General features: G+C 42.8%; 2 protein-coding genes across 6 annotated transcripts in view; one reads left to right on the plus strand and one right to left on the minus strand.

The window, feature by feature from the left end:
• IFT80 (intraflagellar transport 80) overlaps positions 1-19,651 on the minus strand; it is a 204,193-nt gene extending 184,542 nt beyond the window's left edge. For 3 of the 5 annotated variants that reach the window (XM_073626112.1, XM_073626110.1, XM_073626107.1), the window contains exons 1-4: positions 19,548-19,650; positions 11,480-11,541; positions 3,595-3,692; positions 1,628-1,846 (exon numbers count right to left, since the gene is read on the minus strand). In XM_073626112.1, the coding sequence (XP_073482213.1) occupies positions 1,628-1,846; positions 3,595-3,634 (259 nt within the window). In that variant the 5' untranslated portion in view covers positions 3,635-3,692; positions 11,480-11,541; positions 19,548-19,650. Of the gene's footprint in view, positions 1-1,627; positions 1,847-3,594; positions 3,693-11,479; positions 11,542-19,481 lie in introns of all 5 variants that reach the window. The other 2 variants (XM_073626109.1, XM_073626108.1) reach the window with 2 other exon arrangements.
• A 765-nt stretch (positions 19,652-20,416) lies between these two features.
• Positions 20,417-23,164, plus strand: part of SMC4 (structural maintenance of chromosomes 4) — a 108,574-nt gene continuing 105,826 nt past the window's right edge. The window contains exon 1 of the mRNA XM_073626113.1: positions 20,417-20,598. The gene's annotated coding sequence lies outside the window, so the exon portion shown is untranslated. The remainder of the gene's footprint in view (positions 20,599-23,164) is intronic.

Raw genomic sequence — 23,164 nt, forward strand, 5'->3', positions numbered from 1 at the left:
TATAAATAATAATAATAAAAATACCATAAATCTATCCCCTAACTTTTGCCAAACCAATCAATATACGCTTATTGCGATTTTTTTACCAAAAATATGTAGAAGAATACATATTGGCCTAAACTGATGAAGAAATGTGTTTTTTTTTTTTTTTTTGGATATTTATTATAGCAAAAAGTAAAAAAAATATTGTTTTATTTTCCAAATGTTTGCTCTTTTATTGTTTATGGCGCAAAAAATAAAAAACGCAGAGGTGATCAAATACCACCAAAAGAAAGCTCTATTTGTGGGAAAAAAATAACGTCAATTTTGTTTGGGTACAGCGTCGCACAACCGCGCAATTGTCAGTCAAAGCGATGCAGTGCCGTATCTCAAAAAATGGCCTGGCCATTAAGGGGGAAAATCTTCCAGGGCTAAAGTGGTTGAACTAAATCTCTCTAAAACCAAGATCATAATATTCCCCGTTCCATGACTTTTCCGTCAAGGTCAATAATGCAACCATCAAATCCTCCCCTCATACCAGAGTATTAGGTGTAATCCTAGACTCTGACCTGTCCTTTCAGCCCCAAATCCAATCGTTGTCAAAACCTTGTTAACTTTACCTCCTATCATCTCTAATATTCGCCCCTTTTTAACTAATGAAACCACTAAGCTACTCATTCACTCCCTTGTTATCTCTCGCTTTGACTATTGCAATTCACTTCTCTTCTCTTAGGCCTACCTCTCCATAGTCTATCCCCTCTTCGGTCTATCATGAATGCTGCTGCCAGACTCCTCTACCTTACCAACCGCTCGTTGTTTGCCACCCCTCTCCGCCAAGCCCTACACTGACTTCCAATAGCATTTTGAATTTAATTCGCAAGGCTAACAACAACATACAATGCACGCAAACCGTTCTCTCCGCTCTTCTCAAGACCTCCTGCTCTCTAGCTCCCTTGTCTCTTCCTTCCATGCTCATCTCGAGGACTTCTCCAGAGCCTCGCCCATCCTCTGGAACGCTCTACCTCAATCTGTCCGGCTATCTCCTATTCTGGCTGCCTTTAGGCGATCCCTGAAAACTCATCTCTTCAGGGAAGCCTATCACGCCTCCAACTAATCTTTTGTCACTCCCATCAGTTCATCCCCCAGTTACTTTTGTATCAGTTGCCCCACCCTATTAGGTTTTAAGCACTTATGGGCAGGGCCCTCTTATATTTTATTGTATTGTAACTGTACTGTCTCCCTTTATATTGTAAAGCGCTGCATAAACTGTTGGCGAGATATAAATCCTTTATTATAATAATAATAAATTGTTGCTTGAGGGAACCAAAACATATTACGAAAAAAAAAAAAACACACACAGATCTGGAACCTTCTTAGAGATCCCAGATTGTGCTGGGATCAGTAGAACTGATCCCAGCACAATGATTGCACACCCAAATGAGGTCGTCCCATGAGCAGATTTTCCATTACAACCTATTCAGCAAATAAGATGGTAACAACTATTAGGCAAAGTTGTTTTCTTGTCAAATTGTGCTGACTATTGGAAAATGTTACATTTGTCTCATAATCATCCTGTGTATGAACAGTTTACCAGCAAAGACACCTATGAAACTAAGCAACATGTTGAGTACAGATCAATCATACTCACCATCAGAACTCGTTAGCACAAACACATCTGATTGTCCTTGTTTCTTGTTACCCAAATTCTTGGGAAACCAGTGTAGGTCAATAGGATAGGTATCATCTGGGAGTTTTACTACCAGTGTCGTCTCGCCATTCAACAAATTCCACTTCATTATTTGGTGGTCATCACTGCAGGAGTACAGTTCATCAGCAGAGGTCCAGCCCAAGCAGCTAACCAGTTCCTTATGTACAATGGAATTAAGAAAGTCAACTTGTTTATAGAGAGGAAAATATAGCCTAAATACAAAACCCAGCCTTTCCCCTTAAAATTTAAAAACATACAGGATTTAATGATGCCTAAAATATTATACATACAGGCTGATTATGGGCCAGAGTAAATAATTTTAGATTAAATCTGCTAATAATTGACTGGTGTTAAGACGCCCATTAAAATCCATTCAAATGTCAAACTTACGTAATGCAATTTTTTGTATTTTATACAACGCTCACAATTTCCAGTGTATGCTGCAATCGCACAGCTAAATTTATGTTTCTTGTAGGGTCCAAGAGGTTGATAAGGGAGCCAACTACTCCAGTTTGTCAGGTAGGACCCAACATACAGCCAAATCCTTCAGTCATAACCCTGCAGTTTTTACAACAGGTTGACAGGCTGTGGGTTGGTTGAACGCATGGCTTCTGTTGAAGGGGCAAGCTACGAAAGAAGGTTTCCTCTAATGGGACTTTTAGAGGCAAGGGCTCCTCAAAAAACATACAGTTTTGAAAAGTAATAGATGTTATTAGAAAAGTTAAAAAACAAGTAGGAAAAACGTGATGATTATCGCCTCCCTAATAACATGCATAAAGAAATAAAAATGCACAAATAATCCCATGGGAAGATTTTTGGTGAAATAAATGGTCTAGTGACGGATTACATGCAATTGAATTACTCATGCTAGTGTACAACCCTTAGCTTATAGTTGGCTAAAAGGGGATACACATGAACACGGCGTGTGCATCTAAATCCAACAACCACACGTCTTAAGGAAGAAGTATAGACAAATCTCGTTTGGCTGTACTTCTCCTATGGATCACAGGAGTTTTATTTATTTTTTTATATATATTTTGGGAGTTTTCCTTGCATAATGAAACAAAATCAGGAGATATCCATTACCAGTTCCCACCAAATGAAAACCTAATCTGTACTGAAAAAAAACAAGGTATAATCCACCTGTATATACCATGTCAGGGGTCTCCAAACATTTAAAAGAAAGGGCCAGTCCTTCAGACTTTAGGGGAGCCGGACTGTGCCCAGAGGGAGTAAACATTGCCTGATCTTAGGAATTAGGGGGAGAAATAGTGTCAGTGGGAGGAATAGTGTCCAGTTTTTGTTGTCAGTGGAAGGAATTATGCAAAATTGCAAACTTAGGTTTGGACGTTAAAGCGGAGTTCCACACAAAAATGGAACTTCCGCTTTTCGGAACGCCCCCCCCCCTCCGGTGTCACATTTGGCACCTTTCAGGGGGGAGGGGGGTGCAGATACCTGTCTAAGACAGGTATTTGCACCCACTTCCGGCATAGACTCCCATGGGAGTCTATGCCTCTTCCTGTCCCTCCGCGCTGTCTCCTGGGAAACACACAGGTCCCAGGAGATAGCGGGGACCAGTTACGATGCGCAGCGCGACTCGCGCATGCGCAGTAGGGAACCGGGAAGTGAAGCCGCAACGCTTCACTTCCTGATTCCCTCACCTAGGATGGCGGCGGCAGCTGCCGAGAATCGAGCGGGTTATCGCCGTCGGCTGCCGACATCGCTGGACCCTGGGACAGGTAAGTGGCCATGTATTAAAAGTCAGCAGCTGCAGTATTTGTAGCTGCTGGCTTTTAATATTTTTTCTTTTAGGTTGATGTAGGTGGACTCCCTCTTTAAGTGTTATTTTGACCCTAGTCATGAACGGATTAAGGTGGACTGGTTTGAAATCATTCAAAAGCAAAGGATATGTTTTGGTTCCTTTAACAAAGAAGTCTTGAGTCTCATTTTGCTGAGGTAAAAGTGATGAATCCTGGATTCTTCAGGAGTGGAAAATTTACTTCACCTGCATTAGAATAAAGAAGAAGCAGTCATAACATTTCTTTTTAACATCATGTTATTGAGGCTTCAAGGCCATGTCATGAAAAACATTTTCTAATAAACTTTCCCTTATATCTGAAGCAAAGAGCAACAAGGAAAGCAAAGCAGTCAGCTTTTCAGGAAATTATGTGCACAGCACACAGGAACTTCCTTCTGGTGCCCTGGATTTGCAAGGAGCATCAGGAGAGAAGTAATTATCTTACAGGCATTTTGAAAGTTTTACTGTGATAGAAACAAAAGATTTTAAAATGAAAAGTGTGGGTGTGTTAATAGCAGGGAGGGGGAGGCAGCTGTGATCGTGACCGCAAAGCTCTTGGTCCAATTCCCTCTGGCGTGGCCGCTGCAGCTGGTGGGAAAAAAAAATCATCTTTCCCTCGACAACGGAAAGAGTAAAGAATAGTGAAGGCCTTCAGTTCATCCCGTTGTCATCCCTCCCAATGACAGCAAATACCTGGAGCTTTGCAATCGCAGGATAAAACACTGAAAGAAATTATTTACACAGAGATTTGTGATAAACTCAAAACGAATAGTCAAACGCTAGGGAAAAATAGAATATTTATGCAGCTAGCAAGTAAGGTAAGGCAGTCTCCCATCCAAGTACTCACCAGGTCCAACCCTGCTTAGCTTCCGAAATCAGATGAGTGCAATACTTAGGCAGCTACCAAGTAAGGCAAGCATACAAACCCCAAAATTAAATGTGAAAACAATAGTGCAGCGACTAACAATCTTATAATCAAAAACCAAAGTGTAAATAATATACTTACGACAAAAAATAACTTTAAAAAGTGCATAGAAAGTCCCACAAACACGTGACTCTTCTTAGTGGTAAATAATAACTCTAATGCTCCGTACACACGATCGGATTTTTTGACAACAAATGTTGGATGTGAGCTTATTGGCAGAAAGTCCGACCGTGTGTATGCTCCATCCAACATTTGTTGTTGGACTTTGTTGGCTAGCAGGTTCTCAATATTTCCCCTAACAAATGTTTGTTGTCGGACTTTCTAGGGCTGCAACTAACAATTATTTTCATAATCGATTAGTTGGCCGATTATTGTTTTGATTAATCGATTAATAACCTTAAAAAAAAGTGTGGTGTATAATTTAGTTAATATGTAAAGTTTAAAAAAAGGCAATTTATTCCTAAATATCTTTATACGCAGGGGTAAATATAGATAACCAACTATATGGTTAGGGAGTAAAATCTTTAATCCACTCTGAGAATAACAGACACAAGAGATATACTCTATATACTATTAGAGGTTGAATCTGGACACAGAACAATTTTTTTTATTTAAAGAAAAAAAAATTCTAAACTGTTTTTGCAGATTTTCAAACAGAACTGTAATAGTACATGCTTTTCTGCAGCTTCTCCATTGAAGTATATTGAACCAAAAAACATTTTGCATTGAAAAAGGTCCTTGACCCTTTCCAAATACACAGCAGCTGAAAAAAGCACAGATGTGAACGTTAAATGAACTGTAGTGCGTTTCTGCAAAAAGGACCAAAAAACACATGGGTGGGAACCAGGCCTAAGACATTTAGTAACATAATGGAGTTAAAAGAAAAAAAAAATTCCTTTTTTTTTACTGTGCAACAGTGAAAGTAATATTTACAGTAGAGATTATTTGCTCTTTTTGTACTACATAGGGCTAATTTTAGCTTTTTTAACCTCATTATGTTACTGGCCGATTAATCGATTATGAAAATAGTAATCGATTAATTTTATAATCGATTAGTTGACGATGAATCGATTAGTTGTTTCAGCCCTAGGACTTTCCGATCATGTGTACACAAGTCCGTCGGACAAAAGTCCACACATGCTCGGAATCAAGTACGAGCCAGAGATATAACTAGTGTTCGTAATGGAGATATCACGTACGTCTTGTACGTCACATCGTTCGTAATTGTTGGCCAACATTTGTGTGACCGTGTGTATGCAAGACAAGTTGGAGCCAACATCCTTCAAACAAAAATCCACGCTTTTGTTGTTGGAAAGTCCGATCGTGTGTACGGGGCATAACAGTTGCCCACTTGTAGTATTCATCCAACAGTCCAAATATATCACCACGTGTTGCTCCAAACCACCACATTTGCCTACTCAACAGCTATTAAGCTGCATCAGAAAGGCAGCAGAGCGTTTTTAGCACGGACAGGGCATCACAGTATAGGAATCCATCCGCACTGTAAACCTCCACTTATACAGAGGGCTGCCAGCACCACTGATATATCAAGCCTAGGAGGAATGCTCATCACACTAGATTAAGATTGCTACCGGTCCCAAAACCAGAAGCTTGTAGTTTTTTGTAGTTTCAGCTTGTAGTTTCTCCCAGCGCATTTTGTGTGCATGCATGACGTGCATGGTTGGAGCCCGTCTGAGGCTGACATACACTTTATGGGCTTTTGCACAGATGTGCGACATCCAGGACTTTTCCCTTTTTCATTAGATGTCTAGAGCTGGGACAAGCTCTGTCCTTGTCTGCACTCCAAGCAGTTGTTACATAATAGGACCTGTTGGAGCCTTGAGCGGCGTCTGTACATTTAGTTTGGGTCACAAGCCCCAGTGTTCACTTACACTAAAGCTGTAATTACCCGTTTGCCTTCAAAGTCAATAGAAATGCATCAAAACACATTTTGAAGTGTACAGTTGAATGTTTTCATGTTGCAATGCACTTCGTAGCAAACGTCAAATGCATCATGATGTGTTTACATGTGTCTTAATGCTTGTTGATAGGTAAAAGTGGTTCCAAAGTTGAAAGGTTTTTACCCTAATCCATTCCTGCATTTAAGTAAAAAAAAAATCTCCACTAACTACCTCGCCCACCCAGACCCCCACCCCCCCCACCCCCGCAAAAAACACTTAACCGACTCCTCTCACAGCTTCAGCGCTGTCCTGGCTGCAGCACCACTTCCCTCACTTTCTGGTCTCACAGGTGACACAGAGCAGCTGAAGCCACAGGCTCCTGCTGCTGTCATTCAAATACTGTGAGGAGAGAGCGAGGGTGTGGCTTGCCAGCACTGTGTGTATCTATGGACACACACAGCCTGGCTCAGGAGTGAACCCACACAGGTGCCCCCTTAGCACATGGCTTGCTAAAGGAGGCACCTGGAGAAAGAAGCAGTGGACAGCAGTGTTAATTTCATCAACAAAAAAACGTTTTCATCAGCTCCATTTTTACAGTGACGGAAACGAAAAGTACAGCACATTTTCATCCACAGACGAAAATCTGATCTGTTTTCGTTATCGAACAACGACGAGACGAAAATGGCAAGGAGGGACGTTTACCAACGTACTTTTTTTACGGAGCACTGCCTACCTCCGCAATGCATTACAAGCCTCCAGACGACTCCTGACACCGCGCCAGGCGCCAAGAGGCAGAGCAGACTTTGTGAGTGCAGTACAGTACTTTGCAGTACAATAATTGTGGTACAGCAGGCCTGAGGCCTCCCCTCAGAAGACCACCTTCCATCCAGAGCACACTTTGCAACAGTGCAAGTGCAACTGTGCAGTCCTCCTGTGCCAACTGGCATCCTCTTTTGCACTGTCGATTATAGAACATCCCCTCAGACCACCATCCAGGCTCCAGCACTGTGTGTGCTACATTTATTTCAAAATTTTACAGCCCTACTCTACTCAGACCACTGTGCACACTGCACTACAGCATATAGGCTTACAGTTCCTCCCCACCATCCATCCACGACTTCAAACTATACCGGAAATGTCGGCTTGACTGTCACTGGTAGAAAGAGAAGAGAAGATCTATGGATGTATTTTACATTTGATGTTAAGGACAACAAGACTCTTTGCAAACCATGTGAAGGGACACTTGCTGGTAAAAATAAGTGTCATTTGCGGAAAAATCATCCTGAAATTCATACAAAAGGTAAGCACAGAAACACTTAACTCCACTTTTTGGGAACAGTCTAATTATATTGGCATTGTGGGGATTTTTTTTAACAAACTTTCTTGCAGATTTCATACCTTTTGTTATTCTGAAGTAAAAGCCTGATTGTTTGTCTATGTTGTGCACTTTAGTCAACTAAATGGGAACGAGTGATTTGATTTCATAATATCTATCAGTTGCTGCTTTCTCCAAATTTAAGTATCCCACCAAAATATATGTAAAAGGATGTGGTCAGTAGTCACTGGGAGGGGCTGGGGCACTGTCAATTTTGACACAGCACAGGCACCTAAAGGCCTAAGGCCGGCCCTGGGAAGGGCTATACATGTAGTACATTATAGAGAGACAACTTGGAGCTGACTGTGTGGGGTGGGTGAGAGAGAATGTAAAATCAGCATAACTTTAATTCCCCCCCCCCCCCAATTCAACCCCACAAATACAGAAAACGTCAAATTATGGGCCAAGTCAAGCCAGTGGCAGTGCACAACCACAGCAAACTATATACACTGCTCTTTTAGGTGCTTCAAAATACAAAATTGACTCTAAGGAACAACATGCCAGAGAGGAGGTCATAGCAAGATGGAATGGGTGCACCGGATTACCAGTCAGAATGATTGAAGATGAGGACTTTGTTAACACAATGGAGACAGTAGATAGGAAGCTGACTGTTAGAAAACTAAAATAAGCAATCCAGTTGACAGACAGTATGGAGGTGAAAAATAAAAATTCAAAAAGAGAGTGGCTGCTGCTCGTAGAGTATCTATTTGCACTGATTTGTGGACCAAAAAGGACTCTCAGCTTCATTCCTTGCCATAAGTGCATGCTACTTTTCTGTTGAACAAAATAAACATGAACACATACTGTTGGCCCTTGAACAAGTATCCCACCCACACACTGCACAGTCAATCAAATAATGTGTGGACAAATGCTTGCAAGAGTGGGACATACCAAAGAGGAAGATCCTTACAGTGATAACAGACAACTGGACCAATATGGTGGCAGCATTTAAACAAACCACAGCAGCAGCAGAAGAAGAACCACCCAGCTCTAGTGAAGAAGACTCCCCCATGACGGAAAGGGATTCTGAGGCTGAGACCGAAATGACGATCTGCGGTGAGCCATTTTTATTATTCTTTTACATGATGACATGGTTGACACCAGTCAGTTATCACATGGATATGAGATGATTGATATGGGGACGCTATCTGCTCTACTCTATGGGTGCACATTTGTTATTTTTCCACTTTATTTGTAGTCTTGTCTACTGTAAAAGTATTCCCATAACATGTTAAGTGTTAAAATAATAGAACAGAACAGAAACCTTTTCTATAATTTATGCTTATTTGGCTGTGTGTTCCACTTGTTGGGTACCAACAGATCGACATGGGCAGGACATGTATGGTGCATACCTTGCAACTTGTGGTGCACATGGTGCATAAGGAGGCAAGTGTGAAGAGAATACTGGATAAAGCAAGATCAATAGTGAACCTCTTCCGCAAGTCTTCAATAACAACACAGAAGCTATTGGAGCATTGTGGCCTTATTCTTTTAAATGACTGCCTCACACGCTGGTCAAGTACATTCAACATGATCGCAAGACTCCTCAAACTGAAAGAGTCAGTGTGCCAAATCGCAAACAACATGGGATGGGACAGCTTGCTCCCTAGTGAATGGCAAAAGCTCACATCTTTGCATAACCTACTACTGCATTTTGCTGAACCTACTAAAACCCTCCAGAGTGACAATATGTCAATTTCCCTGGCTGTCCCTGCCCTCTTTGATCTGCTCAGCCATCTTGAGGACTTTAAACAGAACACTAGCTACCAAGACCTTGCCACAATTGCACAGAAGAGGAAAGGGAGTGTGAACCAGCATTTTGCTTCATTCTTAGATCCAACTGACGAAATGTTCTTTCCACTTGCAGCAGCTGCTTGTTTTGTCAACCTTACACCGGAGTCCTGCCCCAGTAGTCTTTTAGTGTGATATTTGCCTCTATTATTGTCATTACGAATGCTGAGAGAGAGGCGTTGATAAAAAGTGGTGACTGTTATAATCCAGCAAATCCACACACTAATGGCATTATTGTAGACTGTTCACTTTTTCATTGAATGTATAGGAGAATTAGAACTGTTGAAATAATAAACTGACAGTAAACTTATTCTTATTGTAGAAATAAGCAGTACCCTTATTATGCTGTGCCTGTGCCAGACTGGCAGTAACACTGCCTGTGCAGTGTGCTGCTGTCTGCTGTACTTGGCCATGTACATGTACAGCTATGGCCAAAATGACACCAATCAATTAATTTTGACAATGTCTGCCAGTGCTGCTTCAGTGTTTTTAGATCTTTCTGTGTCAGATGTATCTGGTATACATTATTTGAGATTTGTGTCAGATCATTGTATCTGGTAAAGCATTCCATAAGTGTCAAATGCTTTTATTGACAATTACATTAAGTTTATGCAAAGAGTCAATATTTGCAGTGTTGACCCTTCTTTTTCAAGACCTCTGCTGCAGTTCGCCCTGGGCCTGGCATGGCATGTTGTCATTGTCAATCAACTTCTGCGCCACATCCTGATTCCTGACTGATCTGGCACCGGCACTGCCCATTCTTGCATAATCAATGCTTGCAGCTTGCCAGATTTTGTGGGTTTTTTGGTTCACTCACCAGCCTCTTGAGATCAGATTGACCATGACCAGCGGTCCACCACAGGTTCTCAAAGGGATTAAGGTCTGGGTAGTTTCCTGGCCATGGACCCAAAATTTTAATTTTTTGTTCCCACTTCCCCAAACCACTTAGTTATCACTTTTGCCTTATGGCAAGGAGCTCCATCATGCTGGAAAAGGTATTGTTGTTCATCAACAACTGTTCTTAGATGGTTAGAAGTTGTTCTCGGAGCCTGAGGATGTTTTTGTACCATTTATTCATGGCTGTGTTCTTAGGCAAAATTGTGAGTGGGCCCAACACTCCCTTGGCTGAGAAGCAGCCAACCACACACATGAATGGTCTCAGAATGCTTTACTGTTGGCACGACAGTCACGCAAAGAGTTCTTTTTTTTTTTTGGGGGGGGGGGGTATTTTTACGTTACCCTTTTGTCAAAACAGCAATATTCTTGACAAACGGTTTTACTTAAATAAGGATGTTATACAACGACTAAATCTGTGTCTGTAGTGCATGTTCAGACTTAACCATTATGAACAACAACATATTCGATTTTTCACTCCAGCAGTAGTATATAATGAGTTTGGAAATTGTAGAGAAATGCTTAAATAATGCATTACAATTTAAACTACACCCATTAGATTTTAGACAACTAAAATGAGTTTTAGTCGACTAAATAAGACTAAAACACTTGCAGAAGACTAAAAGTGGACTAAAACTAAAATGCCATTTTAGTCCTAAGACTAAAACTAAATCAAAATTTGCTGCCAAAATTAACACTGGTGGACAGCACCAGAGGGGGACTGCCAAAGAGGAGGTGAGGGACCGGTTTGTACAAAATCGTTGCACAGTGCAGGTAAGTATAAGGCCTCATTCACACCATGTGCAGAGATGTCAGTTTTTCTGCACATGTTCGGCAAGGGCACAAAAAAACTAATTTTTCTCTATGTGCCTGGTATCAGGTGCAGATTTTTTCTGCGCAGGAATCTGCAACATATATGCAGTTTTCTGTGCAGAAAAATACTGATGCGACAGCAACACTGTAGTATGAACAGGGCACATAACTGACACATGAAAACTGATGTCAACGTGTATAAAAGCTCACTGAAGCGTGCATGAAAACTGAGGGAAACTGATGTGAAACTGATGTGAACTCATGTCTCTGCAAGCAAAACCCCCGTTAGACTTACCGGCAACGGTATTTTCTTGAATTCTCCAGAACAGTTACTTGAGAGATGATTGGCTCCGCCCTCTACAAGAAACACAAAATCAGACACAATTTAAAAGGCCCCTCCCTCTCCTCTTGACCCTCAGTTGTTAAAAGATTAGGTAAACCCCAACCAACTCACTAAAACACCACCACCAGGTAAACAAAAGGAGACCAGTGAATACAGAATAGGGTGGGAATATGGACACTGTCTTGCAAAATTCATGGAAATACAGTTAGGGCCCTTTCACAATGGAGCGGTTTGCAGGTGCTTTTGCGCTAATAATAGCGCCTGCAAACCGATCTGAACGTGCCGCTGCTGTCTCTCCAGTGTGAAAACCCTCTGGGCTTTCACACTGGAGCGGTGCGCTAGCAGGACGGGAAAAAAAGTCCTGCTAGCAGCATCTTCGGAGCGGTGAAGGAGCGGATTGTATACCACTCCTTCACCGCTCCTGCCCATTGAAATCAATGGGACAGCGCGGCTATACCGCCGGCAAAGCGCCTCTGCAGAGGCGCTTTGCGGTGGTTTTTAACCCTTTCTCGGCTGCTAGAGGGGAGTAAAACCGCCCCGCTAGCGGCCGAATTCCCGACGGTAAAGCGCAGCTTACAATAGCGGCGCTTTACCGCCGACGCCGCCCCCGCCCCAGTGTGAAAGGGCCCTTACCGGTAAGTCTAAAGGAGGTTTTCCCCCTCATCTTCCAGGATAGCTACTTGAGAGGATAAGAAAGATTCTATACCTTAGGGAGGAACGACAGCCTGAAGCACTTTCCTACCAAAGGAGAGGCCCTGGCAGGAGAGCATCTGGACTCTAATGCTTAATGAACGCATGAGAGGAGGACCAGACAGCTTTAGAAATGTCTTCCCATGATGCTCCCGCTCTTTCTGCTCATGACATGGCCAAAGATCTTATTGAATGAGCTCTAACTCAGCTTCGCAAATTGCTTCCCTTATCCATCTGGAAAAGGGACCTTTAGATACTTTGGTTTCCTTCTTGGGGCCACTGAACAACACTAATGCCCTGTACACGCGGTCGGATTTTCCGACGGAAAATGTGTGATAGGACCTTGTTGGTCAGAAATTTCGACCGTGTGTGGGCTCCATCACACATTTTCCATCGGAATTTCCGACACACAAAGTTTGAGAGCTTGCTATAAAATTTTCCAACAACAAAACCCGTCGGAAATTCCGATCGCGTGTACACAAATCCGACGCACAAAGTGCCACGCATGCTCAGAATAAATTAAGAGAAGAAAGCTATTGGCAACTGCCCCGTTTATAGTCCCGACATACGTGTTTTACGCCACCGCGTTCAGAACGATCGGATTTTCCAACAACTTTGTGTGACTGTGTGTATGCAAGACAAGTTTGAGCCAACATCTGTTGGAAAAAATCCATGTCGGAATGTCTGATCAATGTCCGACCGTGTGTACAGGGCATTAGAGTTGGGAGGATCTCCAAAACTCAGTAGACCTTTCTAGATAAAGCAGAATTCTTTATGGGTAGGTACAAAGGATCGGGCCTAATCACTACCCTGTCCTCTAAAATCCTCAGGAAAGGATCCTTACAGGAAAGACACTCTAGATCAGAAATCCTGACGTTATAGCCAAAAGAAAGGCAATCTTTAAGGAAGTCAATTTCAGAGAGGCCTCATGCAATGGCTCAAAAGGAGCCCTAGTCAGAGCATTTAATACTACCAACAGATCCCAGGGAGGAATCTGTTTAACAGCCCTGTGTGTACGCCTAGTTCTGGCTGAAAGGAACCTCCTGAGCAAAGGGTCCTCAGATAGTCTTTTTTCTGCAAAGAGAGACAGGGCAGCAACCTGAACCCGAAGGGTGCTGACAGAAAGTCCTTTCTCCACTCCCCTCTGTAAAAAATCTAATGCATAATGCATAGGGAGGGAGTAGAAAAAGTATTCCTGTCTTCTTTTGCCAGGAAACAAAAGTTTTCCAAACTTTCCCATAGATCTTCCTTGTGACTAACTTACAGCTGTCTAGGATACTCCAAATAACCCTCTCTAAACACCCCCTTAGCTGTAGGATGCGCCGCACAGCCTCCAGGCCGTCAAATGGAAGGTCTAAGGGTTTGGATGGAGCATGGCCCTGACAGGGAAGATCCCTCTGCGCCGGCAGGGGCCAGGTGGTTCTATTGAGAGAGCTCTCAGCGAGGAGAACCAACTCCTCCTGGGCCACCAAGGGGCAATCAGGATAATTTCTGATTGATCTTGAACAATCTTCTGAACTACCAGCGGTAAGAGAGGAAATGGAGGGAAAGGCGTAGGCTAGAGTGAAATTCCCTGGGAAGGAGAGCGCATCTGTCCCTAAGGACTCAGTCTCTCTTTCCAGCGAAAAGAAAACAGGCAGTTTCTTGTTGAGACTGGATGCAAAAAAGATCCACTCTGGGAACACCCCACTTTAACACGATCTCCTGGAACATGCCTTGATTCAGTTCCCAACTGCTGGCACTGATGATTATTCTGCTCAGATAGTCCACAAAAACATTCGCTGTCCCACTGATGTGCTCCGCCCTGATTGAAGAGACCTTGTCCTCTGCCCCAGGACAGAATCTGCTGGGTTAACAATAGAAGAGTATCCGAGCGAGTGCCCCCTTGCTTGTTTAGGTATGCCACGGTCATAGGATTGTCCGAAAAAATCAACAGGTCCTTTGAATTGACCCTCTCCTTTAGAGCAACTAAAGCCTTCCCCACTGCTAACAGTTCTCTGAAATTCGATGAGTCACATGCCTTCTCTGGCAGCCAGGCACCCTGGGCCTGTCAGTCCCCCGAATGAGCTCCCCAGCACCACAGACTGGCATCTGTAGTAATTTTCATTGGGAATTCTGTGCCCAGTCCTTCCCTCCCTGCAGATGTTCCCGCTGCTCCCACCAGGACAGATTGAGAAAATCCTCTCTTGGAAGCTGTATGAGCTGATTCAAAAAGCTTTTTCTGTGATCCCAATGACGCAGAAGAAACACCTGAAGGGGCCTGGAATGCAATTGGGTCCATGGCACCCCCGGAATGGCTGCAGTCATTAAGCCCAATAACTGCATGATCTGATGAGAAGAGGCCTGTGGGAGCAACCTGAAGTTCTGCACGGAGAGAAGAATCTTTAAAATCTTTTCTTCCAGAAGAAAAATCTTTTGGGCAACAGTGTCTATTAGGTAACCCAAAAAGGGCATGCTCTGGGAGGGAACTAGGCAAGACTTCTGCCGATTGACCTTCTACCCCAATTTCTGAAAGGTCCGTAAGATCAATTGTAGATCCTGAACAAGGCTCTCTTTCTCTCGGGCAAAGCCCAAAAAATCGTCTAGATATGGAACAATCGATACCCTCTGTATCCGAAAATAGGCCACAACTTCGGCCATGATTTTCATGAAAATCCTTGGTGCTGCTGAGAGACCAAATGGGAGGGCTCTGAACTGCCAATGACTTGGACCGTTTTCCATGAGAACTATAAATCTGAGGAACTTTTGATGACTCTGGCAGATTGGCCTTAAAATTGACTTTGTTCTGAAAGCCACAAAAAGGCCTCTTATTCTGGGGCTTATACTTTTCAGAAGATGGAAACCGGGCTCCCTGGACAGGTAAGTGTCCAGTGCATACACCACTCCTCCACCACCCCTGTCCATTGGACTGCATGGGCAGCGCTGCCGAAGAGCCTGAAAATCCATTCGCCATCGGTGCTTTTCACCCTTTTTTCGGCTGCAAGCGCCCGAATAGCACCTCTAACACAGAGCGGCCCCAGTGTGAAAGGGCTTTATATATATATATATATATATATATATATATATATATATATATATATATATATATATATTCATTGAAGTGTATTTTTTACCAAAAAATTGCGTTTGAAAGACTGCTGGGCAAATACAATGTGACATAAAATATTGCAGCAATTGCCATTTTATTCCCTAGGGTCTCTGCTTAAATATATGTATAATGTTTGGGGTTAATTTTCTAGCAAAAAATATTGATTTTAGCTTAAGAAGTGTCAGAAAAAGATTTTGACTTTAAATGGTTAAACTTCCTGCATTTACATGTTGTTGAAAACTTGGCAGACTGCCCAGATTTTTTCTTTACAAACAGAAGTGTATCCCTTTGATCTAAGAAGGAAGAGTTAGTTACAATATTTCATATTAAAAACTTGGCAGACTGCAGATAAGTCTCTCCACTTATATGAAAGGATCGGCTAACTCTGCAACAGAGATCGTCAGAGGGGCTGAATCGAGATCGCAATTTTTTAAGGATTAATTGTGCAGTATATATATATATATATATATATATATATATATATATATATATATATGAGACACAGGCACAATTTTAGTTTTTTCAGGTATTTACCAAAACATATTCAAACCATAGTTATATAATGGATATAAGCTGAAACTCTCATGTTTAATTTGAAGGTATGTACATCGAAATCGGAGGAAGGGTTTAGGAATTACAGCTCTTAAGATTAGCCACCCCCCCTTTTCAAAAGGACCAAAAGTAATTGGGCAATTGAATCAAAAGCTGTTTCATGGCCAGTTGTGGGTTACTCCTTTGTTATTTCTTTATCAATTAATTGGGTAAAAGGTCTGGAGTTGATTCTAAGTGTGGTGTTTGCATTAGAAATCTATTGCTGTGAATCTACATCATGCGTTCAAAGGAGCTTTCCATGCAAGTGAAACAGACCATTGTAAGGCTTCAGAATGAAATAAATCCATCAGAGAGATCGCAGCAACATTAGGGGTGGCCAAATCAACAGTTTGGTACAGGAGGAAAGAAGAACGCATTGGTGAGCTCAGCAACATAAAAAGGCCTAGACGTCCACGGAAGACAACAGTGGTGGATGATCGCAGGATCCTCTCTATGGTAAAGAAAAACCCATTCACAACATACAGACAAGTGAAGGACACTCTCCAGGAGGTGGGCGTATCATTGTCAGTCTACAATCAAGAGAAGACTTCACAAGGGCAAATACAGAGGGTTCACCACAAGGTGCAAACCATTCATAAGCCTGAAGAATAGAAAAGCCAGATTAGACTTTGCCGAAAAACATCTAAAAAAGCCAGACCAGTTCTGGAAAAGTATTCTTTTGATGGATGAAACCAAGATTAATATGTACCAGAATGATGGCAAGGAAAAAAAAAGTGTGGAGAAGGCTTTGAACAGCTCATGATCCAAAGCACACAACATCATCTGTAAAACATGGTGGCGCTTGCAGTGTGATGGCATGGGCATGGCTTCCAGTGGCACTGGATCATTGGCATTTATTGATGTGACAAAAGACAAAAGCAGCCGGATGAATTCTGCAGTGTTTAGAGATATACTGTCAGTCCAGATTCAGCCAAATGCAGCAAAGTTGATTGGAAGGCGTTTCACAGTACAGATGGACAATGATCCAAAATACACTGCAAAAGCAACCCAGGAGCTTTTGAAGGAAAAGAAGTGGAATATTCTGCAATGGCCGAGTCATTCACCTGATCTTAACTCAATTGAGCATGCCTTTCACTTGCTGAAGGAAAAACTAAAGACATAAAGACCCACGAACAAAGAAGAACTGAAGACAGATGCAGTCAGACCCTGGCAAAGCATCAGGAAGGAGGAAACCCAGACTTTGGTAATGTCCATGGGTTCCAGACTTCAGGCAGTCATTGCCAGTAAACAAAATATATTTATAAATAAAATGTTCATTTTTAATATTCATTTGTCCAACTACATTTGAGCCCCTGAAAATGGGGGACTGTGTAAAAGAATGGTTGCAGTTCCTAAAATGTGTACTTGATATTTATGTTCAACCCCTTGAAATTAAGCTGAAAGTCTGCAATTCAAATTAACTTGGATTGTTTCATTTTAATTTTATTCTGGTGGCATACAGAGCCAAAAGTATGAAAATTGTGCCTGTGTCCAAATATATATGGACCTAACTGTATATATGTAAATTGTCAGTGCTATATGAATACCTACAATAATAATGCCTTAAGCCTCTTGCACACTGCTGCCTAAAAACTCAGCATTTTTAGGCATAGAGCTGTTTTAGATCTAAATGCAGCCCATTGATTTCAATGTAGCTGTATACGCAGAAGTGTAAACATCCGCTACATATAGATAAGCAAAAAATAAATTAAAAAAAAAAAAAAAAACATAAATCTGCATTGCTGGCATAAAATGGTAATTTGAAGAGGTTAAAGTTCAATTGGACAGCTAGATTTTATTTTACTTACGTGTGCACAAGATAGTTTGGCCAAGAATCCTGGTGTTCAAACATCAGCACCGTGTGCCAGTACCCTTGAGATGCATTGTTACCCGTTTCCATTTACTTCAATTTAAATTGAATTAACTACTTCAATACAGGGCACTTACACCCCCTTCCTGCCCAAGCCAATTTTCAGCTTTTTTTGTTGTCGCTGTTTAAATGACAATTGCGCGGTTATGCTACACTGTACCCAAACTAAATTTTTATCATTTTGTTCCCACAAATAGAGCTTTCTTTTGGTGGTATTTGATCACCTCTGGAATTTTTATTTTTTGCTAAAATTTTGGAAAAAAAAAAAGTTTTTCTTTTATTTCTGTTACAAAATTTTGTAAATATGTAAGTTTTCTCCTTCACTGATAAGGCGGCACTTATGGGCACTCCTAAGGTGGCACCGATGAGGTGGCACTGACGAAGGGCACTGATATGCAGCACTGATGGGCATTGATAGGCAGCACTGATGGGCACTCATGGGTGGCACTGATAGGCTGCACTGATGGGTACTTATGGATGGCACTGATAGGCAGCACTGCTGGGCACTGATAGATGGCATTGACAGGCATCGCTGATGGCACTGGCAGGCATTGGGGATGGGCACCGATTGGCAGCTGCCTGGGCACTGATTGGCAGCTGCCTGGTGGTCTAGGGTGGCATCCCTGGTGGTCCTGGGTGGGCATCCGAGGGGGGGCTGCGTTGATACCCAATCGGCACAGACTCCCTCCCTGTCAGGAGAGCAGCCGATCGGCTTTCCTCTACTCGTGTCTGTCAGATGCGAGTGAGGAAAAGCCGATGAATGGCTCTTCCTGTTTACATTGTGATCAGCTGTGATTGGACACGGCTGATCACGCGGTGAAGAGCCTCCATCAGAGGCTCTTTACCGAGATTGGTGTAGCAGTGTGTCAGACTGGCACACCACACATCGCAGCGATGCGTGCCCCCACAGGCGTGCGAGAGCGTCATATGACGTCCATACAGAACGGCATTTGACGGCCAGGGGGCGTAAGGCGGTTAAGCAAGAAACACAAAGTGGTGAATCCAACCTTAAGCCTTGTACACACGGTACGATTGTTGGCAGGGGATTGTCTGTTGACAGCCTGTTCTCCCAAAATCTTACTGTTAGTACGCTCCTTTTGACAATTATTGTCCAATTTTCTGCCAACAAATGTTGGATGACAGGCTAGTAAATTTTCGGCAGACAACGGTTTGATGCCTGATTTTTGTATGGTCAGTACACAAATCCGTCACACAAAAGTTGAAAGTACAAACACGCATGCTCGGAATCAATGCTTACCAAACACGAAGTTAGCAGAAGGGGCCCAAAGGGTGGCGCTCAAGAGCTTAAATTCCTTGTACTATGTCACTGCGTTGGTGTTTGTGGCGCGACAATTGTGTACCGTTAGTATGCAAGACAAGATCCTGGCACACGTCCTTTTGACAAAAATCAGACGCTCGGTTGGCCAACAATCGTACCGTGTGTATGAGGCTTAAGAGTTGTCAGTGTGCTGGGAGGCCTATAGTAATCAAAGGTGTTCTCAGTCACACATCATACCCCATGGTCACGACTCAGTGCAGTCAGAGGAGGTGTCAGTGGGTGAGGAAGGATTGTAGCTTGTTAGTAGAGGACAGTCACATCTTCTACCAAGGACTATCCTCCTCCAGATCACATCTGCCTGTCTATGGGCAGCACAGCTCAGTGATGTCCATCTAGGACCTCTATACTGGACACAGGCTCCGGGGTACATACTCACTGGCTGGGATGGAAGGTCAGTACGAGTCTCTCTACATAAACAATCCATATAGCGCCGCTCAAATACCTGCCGCCCGATCACTCAGCTCCAGGCCTCCTTCCCTTCTGCCTCACCAACACCGCTGTCAGCGCGTTCTGTCACTATGGTTACGTATCGCGAGATTTCGCTCTTGGGCAAGTAGCAAACTCAGGAAAAGGCGTAAACGTCTCACAGCCTAGTAACAGAAAGTCAGTACCAGAACCGAAATATCTACATTGAAATCTAATCGTATAAAAGAGTACAACGGATGAATAAAACACTGAAACTACCGCGCTCTCTGACACCTGGGCTCTGTGCTCTCCATGTTTATTTCGGGCACGAAACTGGCAACGGTCTCCTAGAATGAGACTTATTCGCGTGCTTTCCAGCATTTTCTTGAGCACGTTAAGGATTTCGGACCTGTTCTCGCTGATTCTTTGCTAGCTTTGACCATTCGATCGTTTATGTAATTATATTTTGTAACCGTTATTAAGTTTCCCTGGAGCTTTGCCTGAATGAAATATGGCGGCTTTGCGAGATGGGCACGTGACCAGTTGCCCAGTCACCTCAACTAACTAATGCTAATCAAGGGACCGTCCCATCGAGGCCCTCTCCATTTTGACACGCCCCCATCTGTTGCCCCGCAACCAAGCCCCGCCCCATTCAAACCGCCTGGTAGTCCAGTTAACCGTCAATTTGTATCTTTGCCTGTTGTAATGACCGTTATTACAGTGAGCGTTGTGGCGTGCTGTGCCCATAGAGTGCCCCCACCGTTCTGCCCAATGGCTCTTATGTAGCCGCGTCACGGGCTGCTGTGCGGAGCCGCTGGGAAAATGGCAGACGGCTCCATTTTTTTTTTTCAAATCTGACTGGCGGCTCCCACAATCCCCTGCGCGTTTGTAACGAACTTCGCTTTGAGTTTGGATTTTGGGCGCCATTTTCGAGTGGAGTATCAGAGCGGAGAGCAGGCAGGGGCTGAGCACGGCGCTCCACACCGGGGAAAACACGTTCACAACCCGCCACAGACTACCGGAAAAATCGGCAAAAAATTCACCAGGCCTCCCGGGATACAGGCGGTCCGCCCCGAGCGGCTGGAAAGGTGAATTAGACCGGACTTAGCCTTTTATTACTTTTAGCGGGATGACAGGCACAGCCAGCTGTCATGTCTGCCCCACATGGAGCGACCGGCTCATGCTGCGACTTGTAGTGCCACACTTTACTCTTCTCCTCCTCCTGTCATCGGCCTCCCAGGGACACCGACTGTCACTCCCTCACGTCATCCGAGGAGACCGGCATACATGGCACGATCTTCACATTGTCCCTGGAGGTCGGCACACTTCACCCCACACAGGGGGACACTCAGCTTTTCTGACTGTACAACCACAGGGCGCACGATCTATCCATACACGGGGCGATACTGATCGTATAGATAGTGGCACTAATTATAGGACATGCTGATGGAATGACAGATCACCTGGACACTGATATCAACATAATACACAGGGCGATTCCCATCGGTGTGTGATGGAGATATTGTCACTAATTCTATAGGGGCTCCGACATAATGACACATCACTTGGGGGTGGTATATATCTTGGGGTGATACTGATGTATGATGTAGACATTATACATCCTCATTAATGAGTGACAGATCACCTGGACATCCCTGTAATACACAGGACGATACTGATCGTCATTATATACATGTTGTCATTACAGGACATCCTGATTGGATGACAGATCACCTGGACGCACACACACACACATTATATATATATATATATATATATATATATATATATATAAAAAAAAATTACACTGTGTGGTACTGATCAGTGTGTGATGTATATATTGTCACTAATTATATAGGACCTCATGGTTTGAATGATCAGGTGACAGGTCACCTGGAGATTATCTCTCTCTATTTATATATCTCTAGTGGTGACCTGTCACCTGATCATTCAAACCATGAGGTCCTATATAATTAGTGACAATATATACATCACACACTGATCGGTATCACACTATAAAAAAACACACACATATATAGATAGAGATATATATATATATCTCTATCTTTTTTTTTGTTGCTGTACAGTGTTATACTGATATATGATGTAGATATTGTAAACAATCATAGGACATCCTGATTATTAAATGACAGATCACCTGGACACACACATTATATGTACACATAGATATCTTACAGAGGATGATACCGATCTGTGTATGGTGTAGATATTGTAACTAATTATAGGACCTTCTAATTGAATGACAGATCTCTTGGACACTCCTATACACAGTGTGTCATGATCCGGATATATAGCAATTCATTATTGGACATCCTAATTTATGACATTGGCAGATTAGCTGAGCATTACTATTCATACCATACATACACGGTGTGATACTTACTGATCGGTGTGTGCCATGGTCTCTAGATATTGCAGTTGTATGACATCCTGATTATTAAATGTCAGTGTCCAGGTCTGCGATCTGCCTTCCATGTAATAATCATATATACTCCCATACAATATATCAAGAGACGACCAAACAGCGATTACCATTGCGATGTATCATTATATGTGTACTTGGTGTCTAGGTCAGCCTTTTCAAATCAGAGGAAATATTTTTCTATTCTCAGGAAACCCCTGCTAAAAATGATTATATCTGCAACATTAGCGTGATTGTCAGTGGGAAGAAGAGTGATCCTTACACTTGTGGTTGGGAAGACTACCCCCCCTCCTCCTATAGATAGCTAAAAGGATCAATGGTGTCATTGGGAATTTATGTGAGAGGCAGAAATTACTGATTGCTCAAGGAACCCCAAGCAATCTCTGGAGGAACCCTAGGGGTCCATGAAATCCTGGTTGATAATCCCTGGTCTAGGTGATCTTCCACCCATGTACAGTTTAGGATGTCCTATTATTTCTATCCCTAGACCATGACACATCGATCTGTATGACCCTGTGTGTTATAAGGATGTTAGTACTCGGGTTATCTGTCAGTCATTCAATAATCGGTAACACACCGATTACAATGTGTTATATTAGTGTCCTGGTGATCTATCGTTTATTCAATAATCAAGAGGCCCTATCATTTCTATCTCATGACACACACCGATCTCTATGGCCCTGTGTTATAGGGATGTTAGTACTCAGTTGATCTGTCATTCATTCAGTAGTCTTGAAGTCCTAAAATGACAAGAGCTCTGTTTAGAGGCCATGGCACACACCAAGTATGGGAATAATATCATTCAGATGATCTGCCATTCATGTATTAGGATGATCAGTTACAATGTATATGTAGACTGACACACAGCGATCGATATGACACTGTGACGGTGTGTGTATTATGTGAATATTGGTGCACAGATGATCTGTCAGACATTTCTCTATATTACACAGTGTGATACTGATTTATGGTGTAAAGATCCTATAACCGATTACAGAACCCCCTGAATAATAAATGAATGGCAGATCACCTGATGGCTAGTATTCCTACAGTACTCTGCAGAGAGATTCTGTCATTTTGGGACATCCCTATTATTGAATGAATGAATGACAGATCACCTGATTACCAACACCCTATAACACACAGGGCCATAGCGATCGGTGTTTCTCATGGACTAGGAATAGAAATGATAGGACCTCCTGATTATGAAA

The sequence above is a fragment of the Aquarana catesbeiana genome, linkage group LG04 (assembly GCF_042186555.1).
Source record: "Aquarana catesbeiana isolate 2022-GZ linkage group LG04, ASM4218655v1, whole genome shotgun sequence".
Classification (NCBI taxonomy): Eukaryota; Metazoa; Chordata; class Amphibia; order Anura; family Ranidae; genus Aquarana; species Aquarana catesbeiana.